Here is a 16,299-nt window from a genome sequence, read left to right as displayed (position 1 = left end):
TAACTGATCATCTGATTAATCACAATAATTTAATGGGTTCAGATAACGCAATTTTTATCTGAGAATCAGTTGGAAGCACTAACTAAATTTAACCTAAGTCAACCAAAACACTGTGATAAACTAGGCCTTGCCATCTATAGTGTGTATTCTTGTGACGTATTAGTCTAAGCCACGCCTTATACGAATGACGTTTGATGACGATGAACGACCGAATTTTTTTATCACGAGTTGTGCCGGTGGCCATTTTGTCTAATACCATTTTGGAAGTTTAGCTTTGCAGATAACTGGTGAAAATGTCTAAATGCGCAATACAAGGTTGTGGTAATAGAAATATTTTTCGCATATACCTAATTTTATCTTCTTAAATTCATTAACATTAATAGCACCACGATTAGCGACTAGGAGATATCACAGACAATATGGACGCCCGACGTTTTTACACACAATCCTAAGGATTTGTGTGTATTAGTCTCACGTACAGTGTAGCCGTTGCCGATGCCGCCGATGGCGCCGTGTCACGCATACCTCTTCAACGGTAAGGGCTAGAAGAGTCAATGATAACTCGTTCGAATGTACAGACATCGCCATTGATAGCCTTTCATTAAGTTTTCAAATTGGAGCCCAAGAAGTTTAGCATTTGCCCAACTTACTATTTTCGGTGATTTCCTTTATGTGGTTGATATTTTCTTTAAAATTAAGTCCGATAACGTTAAAAAAAATATTGTTGGATAGGTTAGGATTCAGTTGAACCTCAACTTCGGCTATATCAGTAAATATTAAATTTAAGTATAGTTTTCGGGGTTATTTACCGGACCCCAATGTTCGTGGTTTTATATTTCCGCCTGAAAGTCGACATAACGTTCCTTAATTTTAGTCCGATTTTCATGAAAGTTATATTTTTGAATAGCTGTGGTTTACATTTAACCTAGAATTACAAATACGTTCCTTAAATTTAATTCTAAGTAAGGTTTTTTGGGTAGCGTATACGGACCCCCGCAATTTCCAACATTGTAAATCCGCGTGTTTATAGAGTAGAGGTCTACGCGCCCGTTTCCCTCTGGCGATTTTCAAGGCCGTTCAGAGTGGGCCGCGCTTTCATCGTATGAGCAGAAGTAACAATTAAGTATGACACTGATCGGGCCTAGTCTTCGGCGTATGACCAGAAGTAACCAATAAGTGTGACCAGAAGTAACCAATAAGTGTGATCAGAAGTAACTAATAAGTTACTAGAAGAAATAAGTGTGACACTCAACGGCTGACTAGTAGTAACAAATAAGTGTGATCCGAAGTAAAAAATAAAAGTGACACTGATCGAAGGAATTTTCGATGCTTTCAAAGTATGACTAGAAGTAACAAATAAGTGTAAATATGTATATATGTGTGACCGTGGATATATTTTGGTTGCGATACCGGCGTTGCAGGTTGCTGTGAATAGCTCAAACAAACTTAACACATTAGAAGGATTGTGTGTATTCTGACCGTCGTACGTCTTGTTTAAAACTGTTCCGATCTGAGATGGCGGTTTGGTCTTTACGAGGGAAATTCGAAATTGGGACTAAGCCCCCCCCCCTCGTGAATACACACTATTGGCGAAATTCATAAGCCCCGTTAAAGAAACAAGATGGTGTAATTGAAATCGGGAACCGTTGCTACATTTAGGCCGCGTTCACACTACCGTTTAAAACCAGTTGTTGCGAGTTTATCTCTATTTCAATGGCCAAAACCGACTTAAATTGGGTTTTAAGCTAGAGTGTAACCGTGACTTTAGAAGCTTCTATCTACCACGATGTCGCGCGTGGCTCAAAAAAACGATATAGTCTTCCTGAAAGTGCTTTACCAGGAAAAATTGGGTTTTTATTTCGTCACGTGATTTATTGTATATCAGTTCTTGGCATTCTATCAACATCAGAACAGTACAAATACATCGCAAACTCTATTGACGGGAAGCCAATAAAATAATCATCCTTTATAACTCAGTCACTGTTACCGGTTAAGAAAGGAAAAATATCTAGTACATTGGCAAAAAGATACTAGCACGAGTTTCCGGTAAATCGTCGGCGGAATTTCGAATTTGGCCTGTTTACGGTTGAATTTCTAAGTGTACCAGCGCGCGTTCTATAATTTTGGAAAATACAGTCTATTGCGTTGTATTTCAAAGTGATAATTAATTAATTAATATAGATAAGATTTAAAACCACTGGTTTAAGGGGTTTTCCCCCGAGTTCTTCGGTTTCCCCTTCCATAAAAACTTGTCAAGGTTAACGGTAATAGTTAGCGTAGGGAGCTGTTGGCTCGATCGCGTGGCATGCAGGGCTTGCCACCACCCTCCTACGCATTGTAACCCGGCCACCTTAATTAATGGCTTCAAAAGTCGCTTGATGACTTAGGCCTAGGGTGGTGCCTTGGGTATTAGCCTAGCTGATTATTATTATTATTAACCAGTAGTCATAATTTATTATTAGTACTACCATAAGTCTATAATATTGTTACATAAGTTTGTCACTTTGGGAAATATTTTACTGAGAGCTAGTAACAGAGTGACGTCCTCACAAGAAGAAAATCTCCCTCTAGCGAGGCGCTATCAAAGGCTACGTGTGATGCGTTAACCAGCGGACGCAAAACGGTGACAAAGCCCGTAATGCAATCAATAGCTCTTAGTAAAACTTTGGCATGTGAAGAATAGGAAGTGTCACACTTAATTATTAAAATTATATTTATTACGGGTGGGGGCATAGCCACGATATTCAAGTCATCTCCTCCCCTTCCTCCATGAGTAGAGATAGAGAATACTTTAAATTACAAGGGTCTTCTAGGCTATGGCAGTAGTCTTATATGAGATACATGTAGTACTATATAGTACTATTCTTGTGATACTCATAAAATAAAGTTAACTATTTTGAATACGTTTAAAATTAATGTTACCAACATAATCTAACTTCTAAACATGTATAGGTTTTTTTAGGCTTATGAAATAACATTAGAACATTTTATATGAGACCAGTTTAATAATTCATAAGCCAGGGGGACACTGGTCATAATGACCAGTTTAATAATTCATAATCTAAGGGGTCACTGGTCATAAGGACCAGTTAAATAAAATACCTTATTTCCAAGGCTGCACTGCATTACGGACTTTGTCACAGTTTTGCGTCCGCTTCCGCTTGCTAACGCGTCACACGTAGCCTTTGACAGAGCCTCGCTAGGGGGAGATTTTCTTCATGGTATGACGTTACTAGCTCTCAGTAAAATATTTCCCAAAGTGACCAACTTATGGAACACTATTATAGACTTATGGTTTTACTCAAACACGACCTTTGAATGTTGTATCTATCTACCAAATCTATCTATTTTTCTGTTTAGCAAAAAAACACAGCGACTCGACGTGGAAAATATTTCAACCATAAATTTACTAAAAAAACATTATTAGAAGATGATAAGCTAAAATACAAATTAAATGTGTACCATCGATTTTTCAACATTTTAATAGACTGTCGTATCATTTCGAAGTGTCAAAGTCCCGAAATAAATCGATGACAGCTATTTGGCTAAAATTAAAAAACGCTTACTTTTTACTAGGTTTTCAAACCAGTATATCTTTAATTATTACCCCGATGGGGTAAGCTTAATCGCAAATTATATAAACACTTTATCAATCACAAACAGTAGGTATATAATTTCAATTACGATAAAGATTATAAATGCAGACCTGCAGAGCAAATTATTCGGATCCAACTGCGTAGATATCCTTTTGACCCGCTTCACTTCTTATCGCGACATTCCGAAATCTAGTCCCGAGTATCGGGTTTCATCCGTCAGAGCTAAGAATTGTGGAAACTCCCCGTGATGATTGTAACCCTATATCGTTTGTACGATGCAACGACAACCAGCCGTTCGTATTTAGTGTCGTTTTAAACTGAGAACTTAGTGGATGTTTATAATTATGAAAATATCCTCTCCAAAGTTAACGAAAATATTTTAAAACATGCGAGGAAAAAAGATTGCCATATTGGGAGGAGGCATGAGTGGTTTGACCTCCGTTAAGGCGTGCTTGGAAGAAGATTTGGAACCCGTGTGTTTTGAACGTACCGACGACGTGGGAGGACTTTGGCGGTACCGACCCGAAGATCTGGAAGGCGTTTCTTCACTGCCAAAATCGACTGTCATCAACACCAGCAAAGAACCCACCGCGTTCAGCGATTTTCCCCCACCCAAGAATTTTCCCAACTATATGCACAATCGTTACATGCGCAAGTACTTCAACTTATACGCCGATCATTTTGGACTCAAAAAATACGTCAAGTAAGCGTCGTAATTAATTTCCACAGATCGTAACCATTGAGTTGGGAATATTAATCTATTTAGAGATCCAATCAAATCTGCTCCCCGCAAATCAAGTTTTTTAAAATTACGAATGTGCCGTCTCCTCTAAAATGACGAGAAAACGTTATCATATGACCCGTGGCGCCATCCATTATTTAAAAAACGCGTCTTTTTTTTTTCAAAAAATAATAAACTTTATTTTGGTGCACATGACAACTAGGCCTTCGCACCATACACACCCTGATACAAATACTCAAAAACAAAAACAAATGAAAAAGAAAAATATATATACAGAAAGAAAAAAGTTGGCAGTCCTTTCTACTGTTTTCTCTTCTGTGTTTTTAACAAAAAAAAAACAAAAACAAAAATGACTATTTATGTCTGCTTTGTATTCTACTTGCGCTTTAAAAAATACTGGCCGCGCGAAAAATAGCACAGATATCAGAAATTATTGCCATGTCTCCGTTTTGGACCGCGGTTTTCACCCCTTGTAGATTTGTATCATATCTGCCTGTGTTTAGGGCATGAAAAAGTCTTGGCCTAACTGGTTGACCACGAACACAGGAGAACAGAATATGCTCCACTGTCTGGACCTCCTGAGTGTTACAACTAGTACAAGCATTCGACTGTTTTAAGTTGATAAGGAACCATTGAGAGATAGACGGCGCCACGGGTAGAATGATAAAGTTTTCTCGTCATTTGAGAGCATTAATAATTAATATTCCCAACTCAATGATCGTAACTAGGTAGTATATTCATATTACTAAAACGTATGTAGATTAAATCACAAAGTCGTACGGGTGACGTTCGCCGACGATTACGACGAAACTGGTCGATGGTCGGTGACTGTTCGTAGAACGGACCCTGATTCTAACTCCGAGGAAACCATTACGGAGCTATACGATGGCGTCATGGTCTGCACGGGACACCATGTCATACCGTTCATTCCCGAATACGAAGGCATGGAGAATTTCAAAGGAAAGATCATTCATACCCACAGTTATAAAGTACCAAACGGATTCGAGGATAAAAATGTCCTGGTCATTGGCAATGGAAATTCGGGATCCGATGCTGCCGTAGAATTAAGTTCGGTCGCGGAACAGGTAATCATTTCCAAAGACGCAAAAATTAAAATCTGAAAAGCGCCGTTTTACAGGTTTATTTGAGTACCAGACGTGGTTTCTGGATCCGATATAGGCTTGGACCGCGAGGATATCCCGGAGATCTAAAAATTCGAACGAGGGCTTCCAATCTAGGACTCATTCCTTTCAAGCTCAATTGTTTCCTTCAAGAACGCCAGGCCCAGATAATATTGGATTACGACAGATATGGTCTGAAAGCGTCTCATCGCATTCTCTCGCAGGTACGTCATGTCAAGACCCCGGGGGGAGGCATTATAATAATAATAATAATCAGCTAGGCTAATACCCAAGGCACCACCTTAGGCCTAAGTCATCATGCGACTTTTGAAGCCATTAATTCAGGTGGCCGGGTTACAATGCGTAGGAGGATAAAAAATTATTGGAACTGAATCATAAGCAGAAACCTCATTCTTCAAATTACACCGCCCGCAACACACCTACAGAGATAATTAAGAAACTTTTCCACCCAAATACAGAGCACGGACTGAAACGCGTTTGAGATCGAGCTAAAGATATTAAGCTTATTACGCGCATTTGTTTAATATTTGCGTGGAAATCTTTCTAATATCGGACACCGAACGGACACCGATTATTATTTTGGCTGTTATTTGTGTATTATCAAAGCGGGCGTCAGCTTGTCAAAGGGATGTTACAAAGAAAACCTACTTGTAGTTAGCACCGTTGATAATACACAAATAACAGCCAAAATAATACTGGGTTTTAGTTAGTTAGTACAAGATGTACACAGGGCCGTCTTTAGCTTTCAGGCTTAGAATACTTTAGAATTAAAATATTTAAAAATTAAGGGCCAGACGGCGGCCCTCCGGGGAGACGCCCTAGGGCTTAGCCCTACCTAGCCCAATGGTAGAGAGGGGCCTGGATGTACAGTTCAATGAGAAAATATCGGTGAAATCTGCAATTTATGTAATAGCAGACGACAGAAGGATCTACCACTTTTAACCATTATCCTTAATCCTAGTGGTTCCTTCACTCGTTACAGGTAAAAGGTGTTAGAGAGTTAGTGGCGGTGCCAAGTGGTAGATAAGCTATGATGTGGCCGAAAACCTACCAACGGGGGCCACAAATTTTAAAATCAATATAATAATAATTACTTCAAATTCTACAGAAAATTATGGGGAAATTGAAATTTTGAGTATGAATCACCCTATTGTGCTAGCTTGAGGAAATAGAAGGACTTTAGGACGTAAAAATATGCCCCCCGAACCCCAAAATACTGGCACCGCCAATTGGGAGTAAGATACTTTACTCCATACGCTGCTTTATTATATTTAGGTTTTTCAGGTCACGCGAGTACAGAAATCTCTTGACGTAATCGTAATTAATTTTTGTATCGCAGCACCCAACAGTTTCTGATGCCCTCGCGAATAAAATCATCAGCGGGGCTGTTATGATCAAAGGGCCCATCAGAAAATTTGTTCCAGCTGGAATAGTATTCGAAGGAGAACGAGATACTGTCCATCTGGACGCCGTCATAATGGCCACGGGTTACAAGGTCGGCTTTCCCTTCCTGGATAAAGACATTGCCAAGCTCAACGACGAGGAATGCGAGCTTTATCTCTACGTATTTCCCCCGCGTTTAAAACACCACACGTTAGCGTTCGTAGGAAACGTCCAGCCACTGGGCCCCATGTTTCTAATCAGCGAGCTACAGGCCCGTTATTACGTGCAAGTGTTTAAGGGCCACGTTAAACTACCCTCTCTAGATGAGATGGTTTTCAGCATTCGACAAAAAGCGGCGATCAACGCGAAAGTCTACATCTCCGGAATTCGACACGTAACGGAAGTGGTCGTCATTCCGTATTGCGACGAGATCTCGTCCAAATTCGGCGCCAAACCGGATCTTTGGAAACTCTTTTGGAAGGACAACCCCTTGTTCAAAGCGTGTTTCTTCAAAGCCCATTTGGCTTACCAATACCGTCTGCAGGGTCCTCATCCTTGGGAAGGCGCCAGGGAGGCCATCTTGACTTACGAAGAAAGGGTACTGGCGGCTTTCGACACCAACACCAAAGCCGTAAAGACCAGAGTCAAACAGAGGGAACAAAAGAAAAGGTTGAACCATTTCAAAACGACCGTTAAAAGATTTTTTATCTTACTTTTAATTTCGTTACTTTTTTATCTCATTTTTACCAAATACACGACATAGATTTCAAATAATAACATAATAGATTTATCTATCACCCAATTTTAACAGTGAATATTATATATTTATATCAAGCGAATACCTTTCACCCGTAGGAATCTCTTAACAATTATTAATGTAATTTTAAACTCATACGAGTCTGTAATCGGTTTTCCGAATAAAACAAAATATTATTTATTCTAGGTCTATCAAAAACCACTTGTTATACACACGTAGCAACACAATTTCACGCGGTGCAACCTCTCTACAACGCCCTAAAACTGTACCATGTAAAATTAAACCTACTAGACGTTTTGAAAAAAAAGTGACGCGTTACATTGCGAGTATGAATCGAAGCAGAAGCCATTTTGATTAAATAGTCACCGCCAGCGATTCAGATAACAATGATTATAAAATTGTAAACTGAATCGTAAAAACTCGCTTTGATATTTGTACCCTGAAAACATAACTCTAATCTCCAGTCGCATCCTTGAAATTTCGATAAGAATATTTAGTTTATAAGAAATTGTTTGCGAATTTTCCTGTATAACGTGGCATTAGATAGTTCTATTTAGGAGCTGAAACAGTGTGAAATGGCGGTCTCTAGGGGAAAGAAAATAGCGATTATCGGCGGAGGAGAGAGTGGCTTAACTTCCATTAAAGTAATTATGATCATAATTGCCGCTATAATAGTAATTTAATTAACATTAAATTATCAAGGCTTGTCTCGAGGAAGACCTTGAACCGATCTGCTTCGAAAAATCCGAGCACATCGGAGGGCTATGGCACTATACCCCCAAAGACATCGGGGGTCAATCTTCGGTCATGAGGTCGACCATCATTAACACCAGCAAAGAAGTCCATACCTACTCCGACTTTCTGGTTCCGGATGACTTCCCCAATTTTATGCACCACAAATACGTCCTCAAGTACATCCAAATGTACGCCGACAAGTTCGGCTTACAGAAATATGTCAGGTGATAATTATGGCATTAGTTTTCTGTTAATTCAGGGTACATAGAACACCTCGGATTATAATTTCCAAACTCCCTAAAATAGGCAGCACCAGAAGTAAATGAACCGCAGTTATCGAAATAGCGATAAGAAACGGAGGTCGTTTTCCTTGTGGAAATGATGAGAAAATCGAGTCAAATAAAAGTTAATTTCCATCCCCGTCTTTTGACGCCATAAATTGCACTTGGGAATTGTGGATATAGCTTTTTATATGTATAAATAATGGTTTCATAAAAAAACAAAATGTGTTTTTTTTGGCCTAGAAGCGCGCAAAATTTAAAATTCGAGGTAAAGATGTTATTTCATAAGAAAAACGCCTCCAACATGGGGAGTCGAGGGGCTAACCACTCTCTTACAATCTGTACAAATGAGTACAGCCTTTGGTAGTGCTAAATCTGTACTCATTTACGTAATCATTTTAGTGCAGTCAAAGGTACAGGCATGTACACCGATTACGGGGAGTGGTTAGCCCCTCGTGGGGAGTATAGCAGTCTGATAACTTCGGTTCACTTACTTCTGGTAGCACCCCTCAATAATATTTTTCTTGCCTAAGGAAATAAAATGGGACCTCAAAATCATTCTAAGGGTCGAAAAAATAAAAAAAAGGGGGGCCTAAATTACATTGCATTAAAGTTTCGACGTCATTCCACGGGACTACTATAAACGTCGTGCATAGGATGACAAGCATTTTTCACTTTTAATAGTCTTAGTCGATAGAGAGAGTTGGCCGTTTTCGGTCTATCGAAATCTGGCAGCCTTGCCTGCCTTCCGGCCTGTATCTCCATATACACTCAAAGTGTCCTATATATGAGCAGTGAATTGCAATTTATAGTGAAATTATTCACCAATTATTGCATGGCGGTCACTATTCATCAGACATCTTTTACGCTCGGGCGTCCGTTGAAATCCAACGTTAAAATAATTGTATCAAAAGTCAAAATTTCAGCTCATCAGTACTGTGTAGGAACTGAATGTATATTAGTTCTACCAAGAACGTATATATGTATAAGAACGTTGAACGATCAAATTGGCGCCCGGTGCCTTGATTTAATCGGTTACAGAATAACTCCGCCCAAAAAACCGCACGTGGCGCGCGCTAAAGGTTAAAACCGTTTTAGTTCAAGCGCGCGCTGCACGCGGATTTTAGGGCGGAGTTATTCTGAAACCGATTAAGTCATGGCCCAAGCGACGCCTTTGGTTCAACGTTCTTATACATATATAGGTTCTTGGTTCTACTGATATCGGCAGATTTCCGAGTAAAGCCAGAGTTCCTACACAGTACTGATGAGCCCCAAAAGGGCGAAACCGGTCTACTGTTGGAATCTCTGGCTGAAATTTTGACTTTTGATACTGTCTCTCCATGCCGAAAATAGCCGACGATTACGCCAACAAAAATATTTTACTAAACTGGGGCGTGATTCTACTCTTATCGTTAGGAGTTAACGAAAGAAAATTTTCGTTGGCTCCATTGAAATTATATTAGCTAACGAATAATTATTTTCGTTAAGTAGCTAACGATAAGAGTAGAATCACGCCCCTGATCGGCGGCGTTTTTTACCGTTATTTTGATTTATCGACTAAGACTATATAGGACGCGTCGTGTCTACCCAAATTTACAGTAAACAAATTTATGAATGCTTCGAGTAACTTTTCTCTACGCGAACGTCCTAGTGTCCATTCTTAACTGGGCTAAGTTAAAAAAAAAACCGTGCACTTCCAGACTTCACCACGAAGTCAAATGGGTGACGCCAGCGGAAAACTTTGAAAGCACGGGGAAATGGCTTTTGAAAATAAGGAAATTCGATCCTGTCTCGCGTAAAGAAGAGGAATGGGAGGAAACCTTCGACGGAGTGATGATCTGCACGGGACACCACGTCGATCCGCACATTCCCAAGTACGAGGGTGATGACGTCTTCAAGGGCAAAATTATCCATTCCCACAGCTACAAGGTTCCTGACAGTTTCGAGGGGAAACGCGTGATGGTGATGGGAAACGGAAACTCGGGCGTCGATGTGGCCGTCGAGCTGAGTACCGTAGCTGAACAGGTACTGTCCGGCGGCTCGCGCGGTCCTTTGTACTTCTGAATGAATAAAGTATTCCGCAGGTGTACCTTACGACTCGACGAGGATTTTGGCTTTTGAACAGAGTTGGCAAGCAAGGTTACCCGATAGATTTGCAATTTTCCGGTCGTTTACAATCCTTATTCCTGCCAGAACGACTTAAAAATTACTTATCTGAGAAATACGCCAATTCCTTGGTGGATCATACTTTGTACGGCTTGAAAGCTTCTCATAGCTTCTGGGCTCAACATCCAACAGGTTGGTTTCGTTGTTCTTGGTACCAGTAAATTTAATTATTTAATTTATAATAATTATTTAAAAATAAATCTATTTTTTAGTTAGTGATGCTTTACCAAATAGGATACTCTCGGGGACAGTCGTGGTAAAGGGTCCAGTCAAAAGATTTGAACCAAATGGTGTTGTATTCAAAGGCGAAGAGGACAAGGTTGTTCCCATGGATGCCGTTGTCATGTCCACCGGATACAACGTCTCCTTCCCCTTTCTCGATCCGAGTATAGCCAAATTGGACAACCAAACTTGCGAACTTTACATGTTTGCCTTTCCCCCAAAACTGAGCCACCCCACCCTGATTTTCATTGGCAACGTCCAACCGATAGGCTCTCTTTTTCCGGGTACGAACGAATTTGGCAAGCCACTGATAATTTCAAGAATGTATTCAGATTAAAAGAGAATAGGGGGTAAGCATCCCTTTTCCCAAGAGAGCTGTTAAAATTGGTGATAGTTATACTTTTTGGAGAGAAACCCTGGGAGAAATATACCTCGTTTGTTTGCACGGGTCCCCCAAGACGGCGCGGGTCCCCCAAGACGGCGCGGGTCCCCCAAGACGGCGCGGGTCCCCCAAGACGGCGCGGGTCCCCCAGGACGGCGCGGGTCCCCCAGGACGGCGCGGGTCCCCCAGGACGGCGCGGGTCCCCCAGGACGGCGCGGGTCCCCCAGGACGGCGCGGGTCCCCCAGGACGGCGCGGGTCCCCCAGGACGGCGCGGGTCCCCCAGGACGGCGCGGGTCCCCCAGGACGGCGCGGGTCCCCCATGACGGTGCGGGTCCCCCATGACGGCGCGGGTCCCCCATGACGGCGCGGGTCCCCCATGACGGCGCGGGTCCCCCATGACGGCGCGAGTCCCCCATGACGGCGCGGGTCCCCCATGACGGCGCGGGTCCCCCAAGACTGCACTACTTTGTACCAGCTACCCCCAGGCCTCCGGTGGTATGGTCTTTGTTACTAGGTACACCGGGCTATAAATTCTGACACACTGTCGAGCCTGTCTCTCTTCATCTAGGCAGAAAATATATTCCGGGAATCATGAAAACAGCGGCTATAATTGCGTCCACCTATTCTCTGTTAGCCTAAATGCATTCTTGGTAGTATGTAAATCAAAATCAATTTAATTGTCATTTCTAGTAAGCGAATTACAAGCGAGATGGTACGCCCAAGTTTTCAAGGGCAAAGCTAAACTTCCCTCTAAACAAGATATGTACGCCGATATTGAAGCGAGGCTGAAATACAACAAGGAAAATTATATTTCGGGAACGCGTCACATCACCGAAGTTAATTTCTTGGAGTACTTGGATACGATAGCCACGCAGATGGGAGTCAAACCGACTTTTTGGAGAATGCTACTGACAGACCCTCAGATTTTCCTCATTTACTATTTCGGACCGCATTTACCTTACCAATACCGTCTGTACGGACCCCATTCGTGGCCAGGAGCCAGAAAAGCTATGCTGACGTACCACCAAAGAGTCAAAAAGGCCCTGGAAAGTAACGTCTCCTCCAAAAAGGGCCAAAGAGGAAGCGCCGAATTGTTAATATTTTGGGTCGTGGCTATCGTAATACTAGCTTTCCTCCTTCGGTTTATTTTTTAATGGTTATTTTTATCCGTTGTTATGAAGACGACAAATTTTTTTGTTTCCATTTCAAAAGTTTAAATGATCATTTTGCCTTCTATTTAACCGGAATGTATTTTATTACATTTTGTCCAGTAAAAATAGTATAAAAGTATAAAATACTATTTGTCCAGTAATGATTAACAAATTTAAAATGAACAGTATAATTTTAAATTTTGAAAACTAAACAAGAGTAAAATTCTAAATATTACTAGGGCAATATTTAGTGAAAAATAAGCTTATGAAAAATTAAATTAATCATAGTATTAAGATAAGTAATTTATTTCTAAATGAATCTTGGGAAAAATCAAAGTGTTCGATATTTAAAGGCAAATATTTTATTTCAATCAGATCTGTATAAAGTTACAAAAAAAAATATTTTTACTTCGCTCATTCCAAATCCCGCCTTAGTTTTCATGGCATCACACGTATTGTCTTTGTCTGTCCTGAACATAAGTATTTTGTCACTAACGGAATCAAACATTATAATACTTATCAAAAATATATTTTACTGGACAAAAAAAAATTATTTACCGGGCAAATAATATAATATTTATCAAAAATATATTTTATTGGACCAAAAATAATTTACCGGGCAAATAATATAATACTTATCAGAAATATATTATCCTGGGCAAATCGATTTTTTACTCTACCAAAAAATACTTGTCAATTAGTATTTTTACTTATCGAATAATTTGTCGCGATAATTTTCTCACGAGGAAAAATAATAAAAGTTTTCTTAAATATTATCTATACATATTTAATTATTCAATATAAAATTTAATGGTGCGTAATATATAAGCGTTACATTTTTAATATCAATTGTAGAAAGACAAAACTAAAATATTATAGTTTTGATTTTCAAGCGTATAACGAAAACTGCTGATGTATGAAAAACTAGGCTAAAAATAATAAGAAAAGCACTATGAGGAAAGATTGCAAAATACGGGTTGGACAACTTTCCCTTTGGGCCACTATAGTCCTACGAAAGACAAACTTAAAATAATTATCTAAACCAGGAAAAATTTATTGTAAAATGAAATTAAACAAATTCTGAAGGTATTGTGAATCGTTTCATTCCATTTCTCAAATACGAAAAGAGTTACCAACGAGGTGAGTTGCATTTTACGGGTCTATCGGCATTGTTTTAACCCAAAGTGAAGAATAATTGTATTGGCTTTAGATGGTTAAAAAAGTGGCCATCGTGGGATGTGGCTCCTCTGGACTATCCGCAATCAAAGTAATTTTTTATACAATTATTTTCCGGAGAGTAATGATTGTATAAATATAATTTAACTTATCAAGGCTTGTCTCGAGGAAGACCTAGAACCGATCTGTTTTGAACTGACCAACGATGTCGGTGGATTGTGGAAATATCGAGAAGAGGAAATGGACGGTTTGGCATCCGTCATGCGAGGGACTTACATGAACACCAGGTGAAATTTCTCAAAAATAAACGTTGCGGAAGCTTAATAATAATTATTTTAAAGTAAAGAGATGTCAGCATTTAGCGACTTTCCACCACCGGCTGAGTATCCAAACTACCTGCCTCACAAGGTAAGAGATTTTAGAAAATTAAATATAGCCTTCCAAATTTTGATGATGACCGTACACCATTTTAAGCTTGTTCACAAATATTTGTCATCCTACGCCGAGCATTTTAACTTGACAAAGTATGTCAGATTCGGTTATCGAGTTTTGGAAGTAACTCCCCACGAGGATCACGATCAAACCGGACAATGGGTGGTGAAGGCGATAAACGAAGCGAAGAACGAGCAACAAGAGGAGGTATTCGACGCGGTGATGATCTGCGCCGGTCACCACGCCTATCCTCACACCCCGAACATTCCCGGTTTGGACAAATTCAAAGGCACCAAGATCCACTCTCACAGTTACAGGAAGCCAGAACCCTTCGAGGGAACCAAGGCCCTCGTTGTTGGTCTGGGTAATTCGGGAGCTGATATTGCCGTTGAGCTTAGTCGTTTGTCGGAAGAGGTCAGTTTTTTACAAGAATGTATTTAACTGTCTTAAACAGGGCCGCGTTTCCGCCTAGGCAATGAAGGCAATTACCTAGGGCCCGCACATCACGAAGGGGCCCGGATTTAAAGTTTCGAATGGAAGGTTTCTTACTTTCCTTATGCAGTTTAATTTTAGAAATAATAGAGAGGTTAAGCAAAGCGCTTTAAAATATTTAACTGTTAACAGTTAATTAATCTTAAATCTATTGAGCATCCATTCAGGTTTCAGTGCTACAGAAAACAGATCATACAAGAACGGTTTCTTAAGAATTTTAACACTTTTTTTACATTTCAGATGAGCCAGGGTACATGACAATGAAAATGATGTTTAAACAATAGTAAATCGTGCCCTTTTGTCTTCATGTACCCTGGTGCAGTGGTGTACCAAAAACTATATTTATCCGGTTCGAAGACTTTGCCTAGGGCCCGAATAACAGCTGACGCGGCCCTGGACTCGTAAAATTGTGGAAATAGTTTTAAATGTGGATTTACGATTCTAGGTCTACCTGAGCAGTCGTCATGGAAGCTGGATACATAATAGACTGGGAAAATTCGGGAAACCTTACGACATCCAATTTTACAGACGCAAAGATCTCTACATGAAAGGCTTTTCTTCCCTTAATACAATCTTCGATAAAGCGGAAGCGGAAATAAACTCCAAAGTGGATCACGAATTTTACGGCTTGAAACCCCAAAGAAGAATCTATAACCAGTATACCGTTATTAACGACGAGATAGCCCCAAGAATAATCAATGGATCTATCAAGGTAACAGATTTCTTACGAAACAATTATGATCTGGATTTTTTATTCAACGAACTAAATGTTTAACAGCTGAAGCGGGACATTGACCACTTCACCGAAAACGGAGTCGTCTTCAAGGATGACAACAAAGTCTACGAGATCGATTTGGTAGTGGTAGCGACGGGGTACAAATTATACTATCCATTCTTGAGCAAGGAACTCGTGGACTTCGAGAAAGACAACTTGGAAATATATCGTTTTGTCTTCCCAATCAACATAAAACATCCGTCCACCTTATCTTTCGTGGGTCTCATCGACCCGGAGGGAAGTGTCTTTACCGTCTCCGAGATGCAATCCAGATGGATCGCTAGAATACTTTCCAAGAAGATCAAGCTTACCACGCGTGACAGTATGGAGTTCAACGTAAACCGGTACGGATACCTCTTGCGAAAATGGAGTTACGAAGGAAACCGTCACAAGACTCGCATTTTCTGGTTCTTCTACATGGAAAGACTGGCCAGTTACCTTGGGGCCAAACCAGATTTGAGACGTCTCTTGTACAGCGACCCTCGCTTATTCTGGGGGGTATTCGCAGGACCTATTATGGCCTACCAGTATCGTGTGCAAGGGCCCCACGCTTGGTCCGGAGCCCGAGACGCCATCCTCAATTTTCAGGAGCGAATTGACAAACCTATGATTGTGGGACCAGGTATAGGAGGAAAGGGGACACCTCAAGTTGCGAATAAGTCCATTTTCAAGCACGACGGTGTCAAGAAGATAGTTTACACTTGCGTTGTCACCTTCGGAGTTTGCTCGGCCTTTTTATGGCGATAGCGTGAAGAGCACTTCGCCAATAAACACTCAATTTTATAAAATGTAAATTGTAAAACGGTGAATTATATACACTTACGTTCCTTTAAATAAAAGATAATTCGTAAAATTTATAATATTTA

At 40.4% G+C, this 16,299-nt stretch overlaps 3 protein-coding genes across 4 annotated transcripts; all 3 read left to right on the top strand.

The window, feature by feature from the left end:
* Positions 1–3,570: 3,570 nt before the first annotated feature.
* Positions 3,571–7,744, top strand: LOC149940889 (flavin-containing monooxygenase 5-like). 2 transcript variants are annotated; one of them, XM_090179890.1, is made up of 5 exons: positions 3,571–3,889; positions 3,962–4,299; positions 5,099–5,423; positions 5,477–5,683; positions 6,820–7,744. In XM_090179890.1, the coding sequence occupies exons 2-5, from the start codon at positions 3,983–3,985 to the stop codon at positions 7,624–7,626; spliced, it is 1,656 nt and encodes a 551-aa protein (XP_090036016.1). In that variant the 5' UTR covers positions 3,571–3,889; positions 3,962–3,982; the 3' UTR covers positions 7,627–7,744. The 2 variants fall into 2 exon arrangements, with proteins under 2 accessions (XP_090036016.1, XP_090036015.1); XM_090179889.1 differs by having other exon boundaries at positions 3,572–4,299.
* A 73-nt stretch (positions 7,745–7,817) lies between these two features.
* Positions 7,818–13,647, top strand: LOC149940888 (flavin-containing monooxygenase 5-like). Its single transcript, XM_090179893.1, has 6 exons — positions 7,818–8,264; positions 8,323–8,579; positions 10,337–10,661; positions 10,721–10,934; positions 11,015–11,308; positions 12,098–13,647. The coding sequence occupies exons 1-6, from the start codon at positions 8,196–8,198 to the stop codon at positions 12,559–12,561; spliced, it is 1,623 nt and encodes a 540-aa protein (XP_090036019.1). The 5' UTR covers positions 7,818–8,195; the 3' UTR covers positions 12,562–13,647.
* On the top strand, positions 13,561–16,269 carry LOC149940887 (flavin-containing monooxygenase 5-like). The gene is made up of 7 exons (XM_090179891.1): positions 13,561–13,698; positions 13,769–13,825; positions 13,891–14,021; positions 14,076–14,142; positions 14,209–14,580; positions 15,104–15,370; positions 15,437–16,269. Exons 2-7 carry the CDS (start codon positions 13,769–13,771, stop codon positions 16,178–16,180), a joined length of 1,638 nt encoding a protein of 545 aa, XP_090036017.1. The 5' UTR covers positions 13,561–13,698; the 3' UTR covers positions 16,181–16,269.
* The last annotated feature ends 30 nt before the right edge of the window (positions 16,270–16,299 follow it).

The sequence above is a fragment of the Leiobunum rupestre genome, chromosome 6 (assembly GCF_980474605.1).
Source record: "Leiobunum rupestre chromosome 6, qqLeiRupe1.1.hap1, whole genome shotgun sequence".
NCBI classification, from domain to species: domain Eukaryota; kingdom Metazoa; phylum Arthropoda; class Arachnida; order Opiliones; family Sclerosomatidae; genus Leiobunum; species Leiobunum rupestre.
Note: the sequence above shows the minus strand (reverse complement) of the source record. Positions and strands in the feature narration are given on the sequence as shown.

What these genes read in the sequence shown, in the direction of transcription:
- LOC149940889 (XM_090179890.1), top strand. Translation starts at nt 3,983, where the DNA reads ATGCGAGGAAAAAAGATTGCCATATTGGGAGGAGGCATGAGTGGTTTG. An exon ending in TAAGTTCGGTCGCGGAACAG is followed by an intron (nt 5,424 to 5,476) that starts GTAATCATTTCC and finishes GCCGTTTTACAG; the next exon opens with GTTTATTTGAGTACCAGACG. An exon ending in CTCATCGCATTCTCTCGCAG is followed by an intron (nt 5,684 to 6,819) that starts GTACGTCATGTC and finishes TTTGTATCGCAG; the next exon opens with CACCCAACAGTTTCTGATGC.
- LOC149940888 (XM_090179893.1), top strand. Translation starts at nt 8,196, where the DNA reads ATGGCGGTCTCTAGGGGAAAGAAAATAGCGATTATCGGCGGAGGAGAG. An exon ending in GGCTTACAGAAATATGTCAG is followed by an intron (nt 8,580 to 10,336) that starts GTGATAATTATG and finishes GTGCACTTCCAG; the next exon opens with ACTTCACCACGAAGTCAAAT. An exon ending in CTGGGCTCAACATCCAACAG is followed by an intron (nt 10,935 to 11,014) that starts GTTGGTTTCGTT and finishes TCTATTTTTTAG; the next exon opens with TTAGTGATGCTTTACCAAAT.
- LOC149940887 (XM_090179891.1), top strand. Translation starts at nt 13,769, where the DNA reads ATGGTTAAAAAAGTGGCCATCGTGGGATGTGGCTCCTCTGGACTATCC. An exon ending in CTGGACTATCCGCAATCAAA is followed by an intron (nt 13,826 to 13,890) that starts GTAATTTTTTAT and finishes TAACTTATCAAG; the next exon opens with GCTTGTCTCGAGGAAGACCT. An exon ending in GGGACTTACATGAACACCAG is followed by an intron (nt 14,022 to 14,075) that starts GTGAAATTTCTC and finishes ATTATTTTAAAG; the next exon opens with TAAAGAGATGTCAGCATTTA.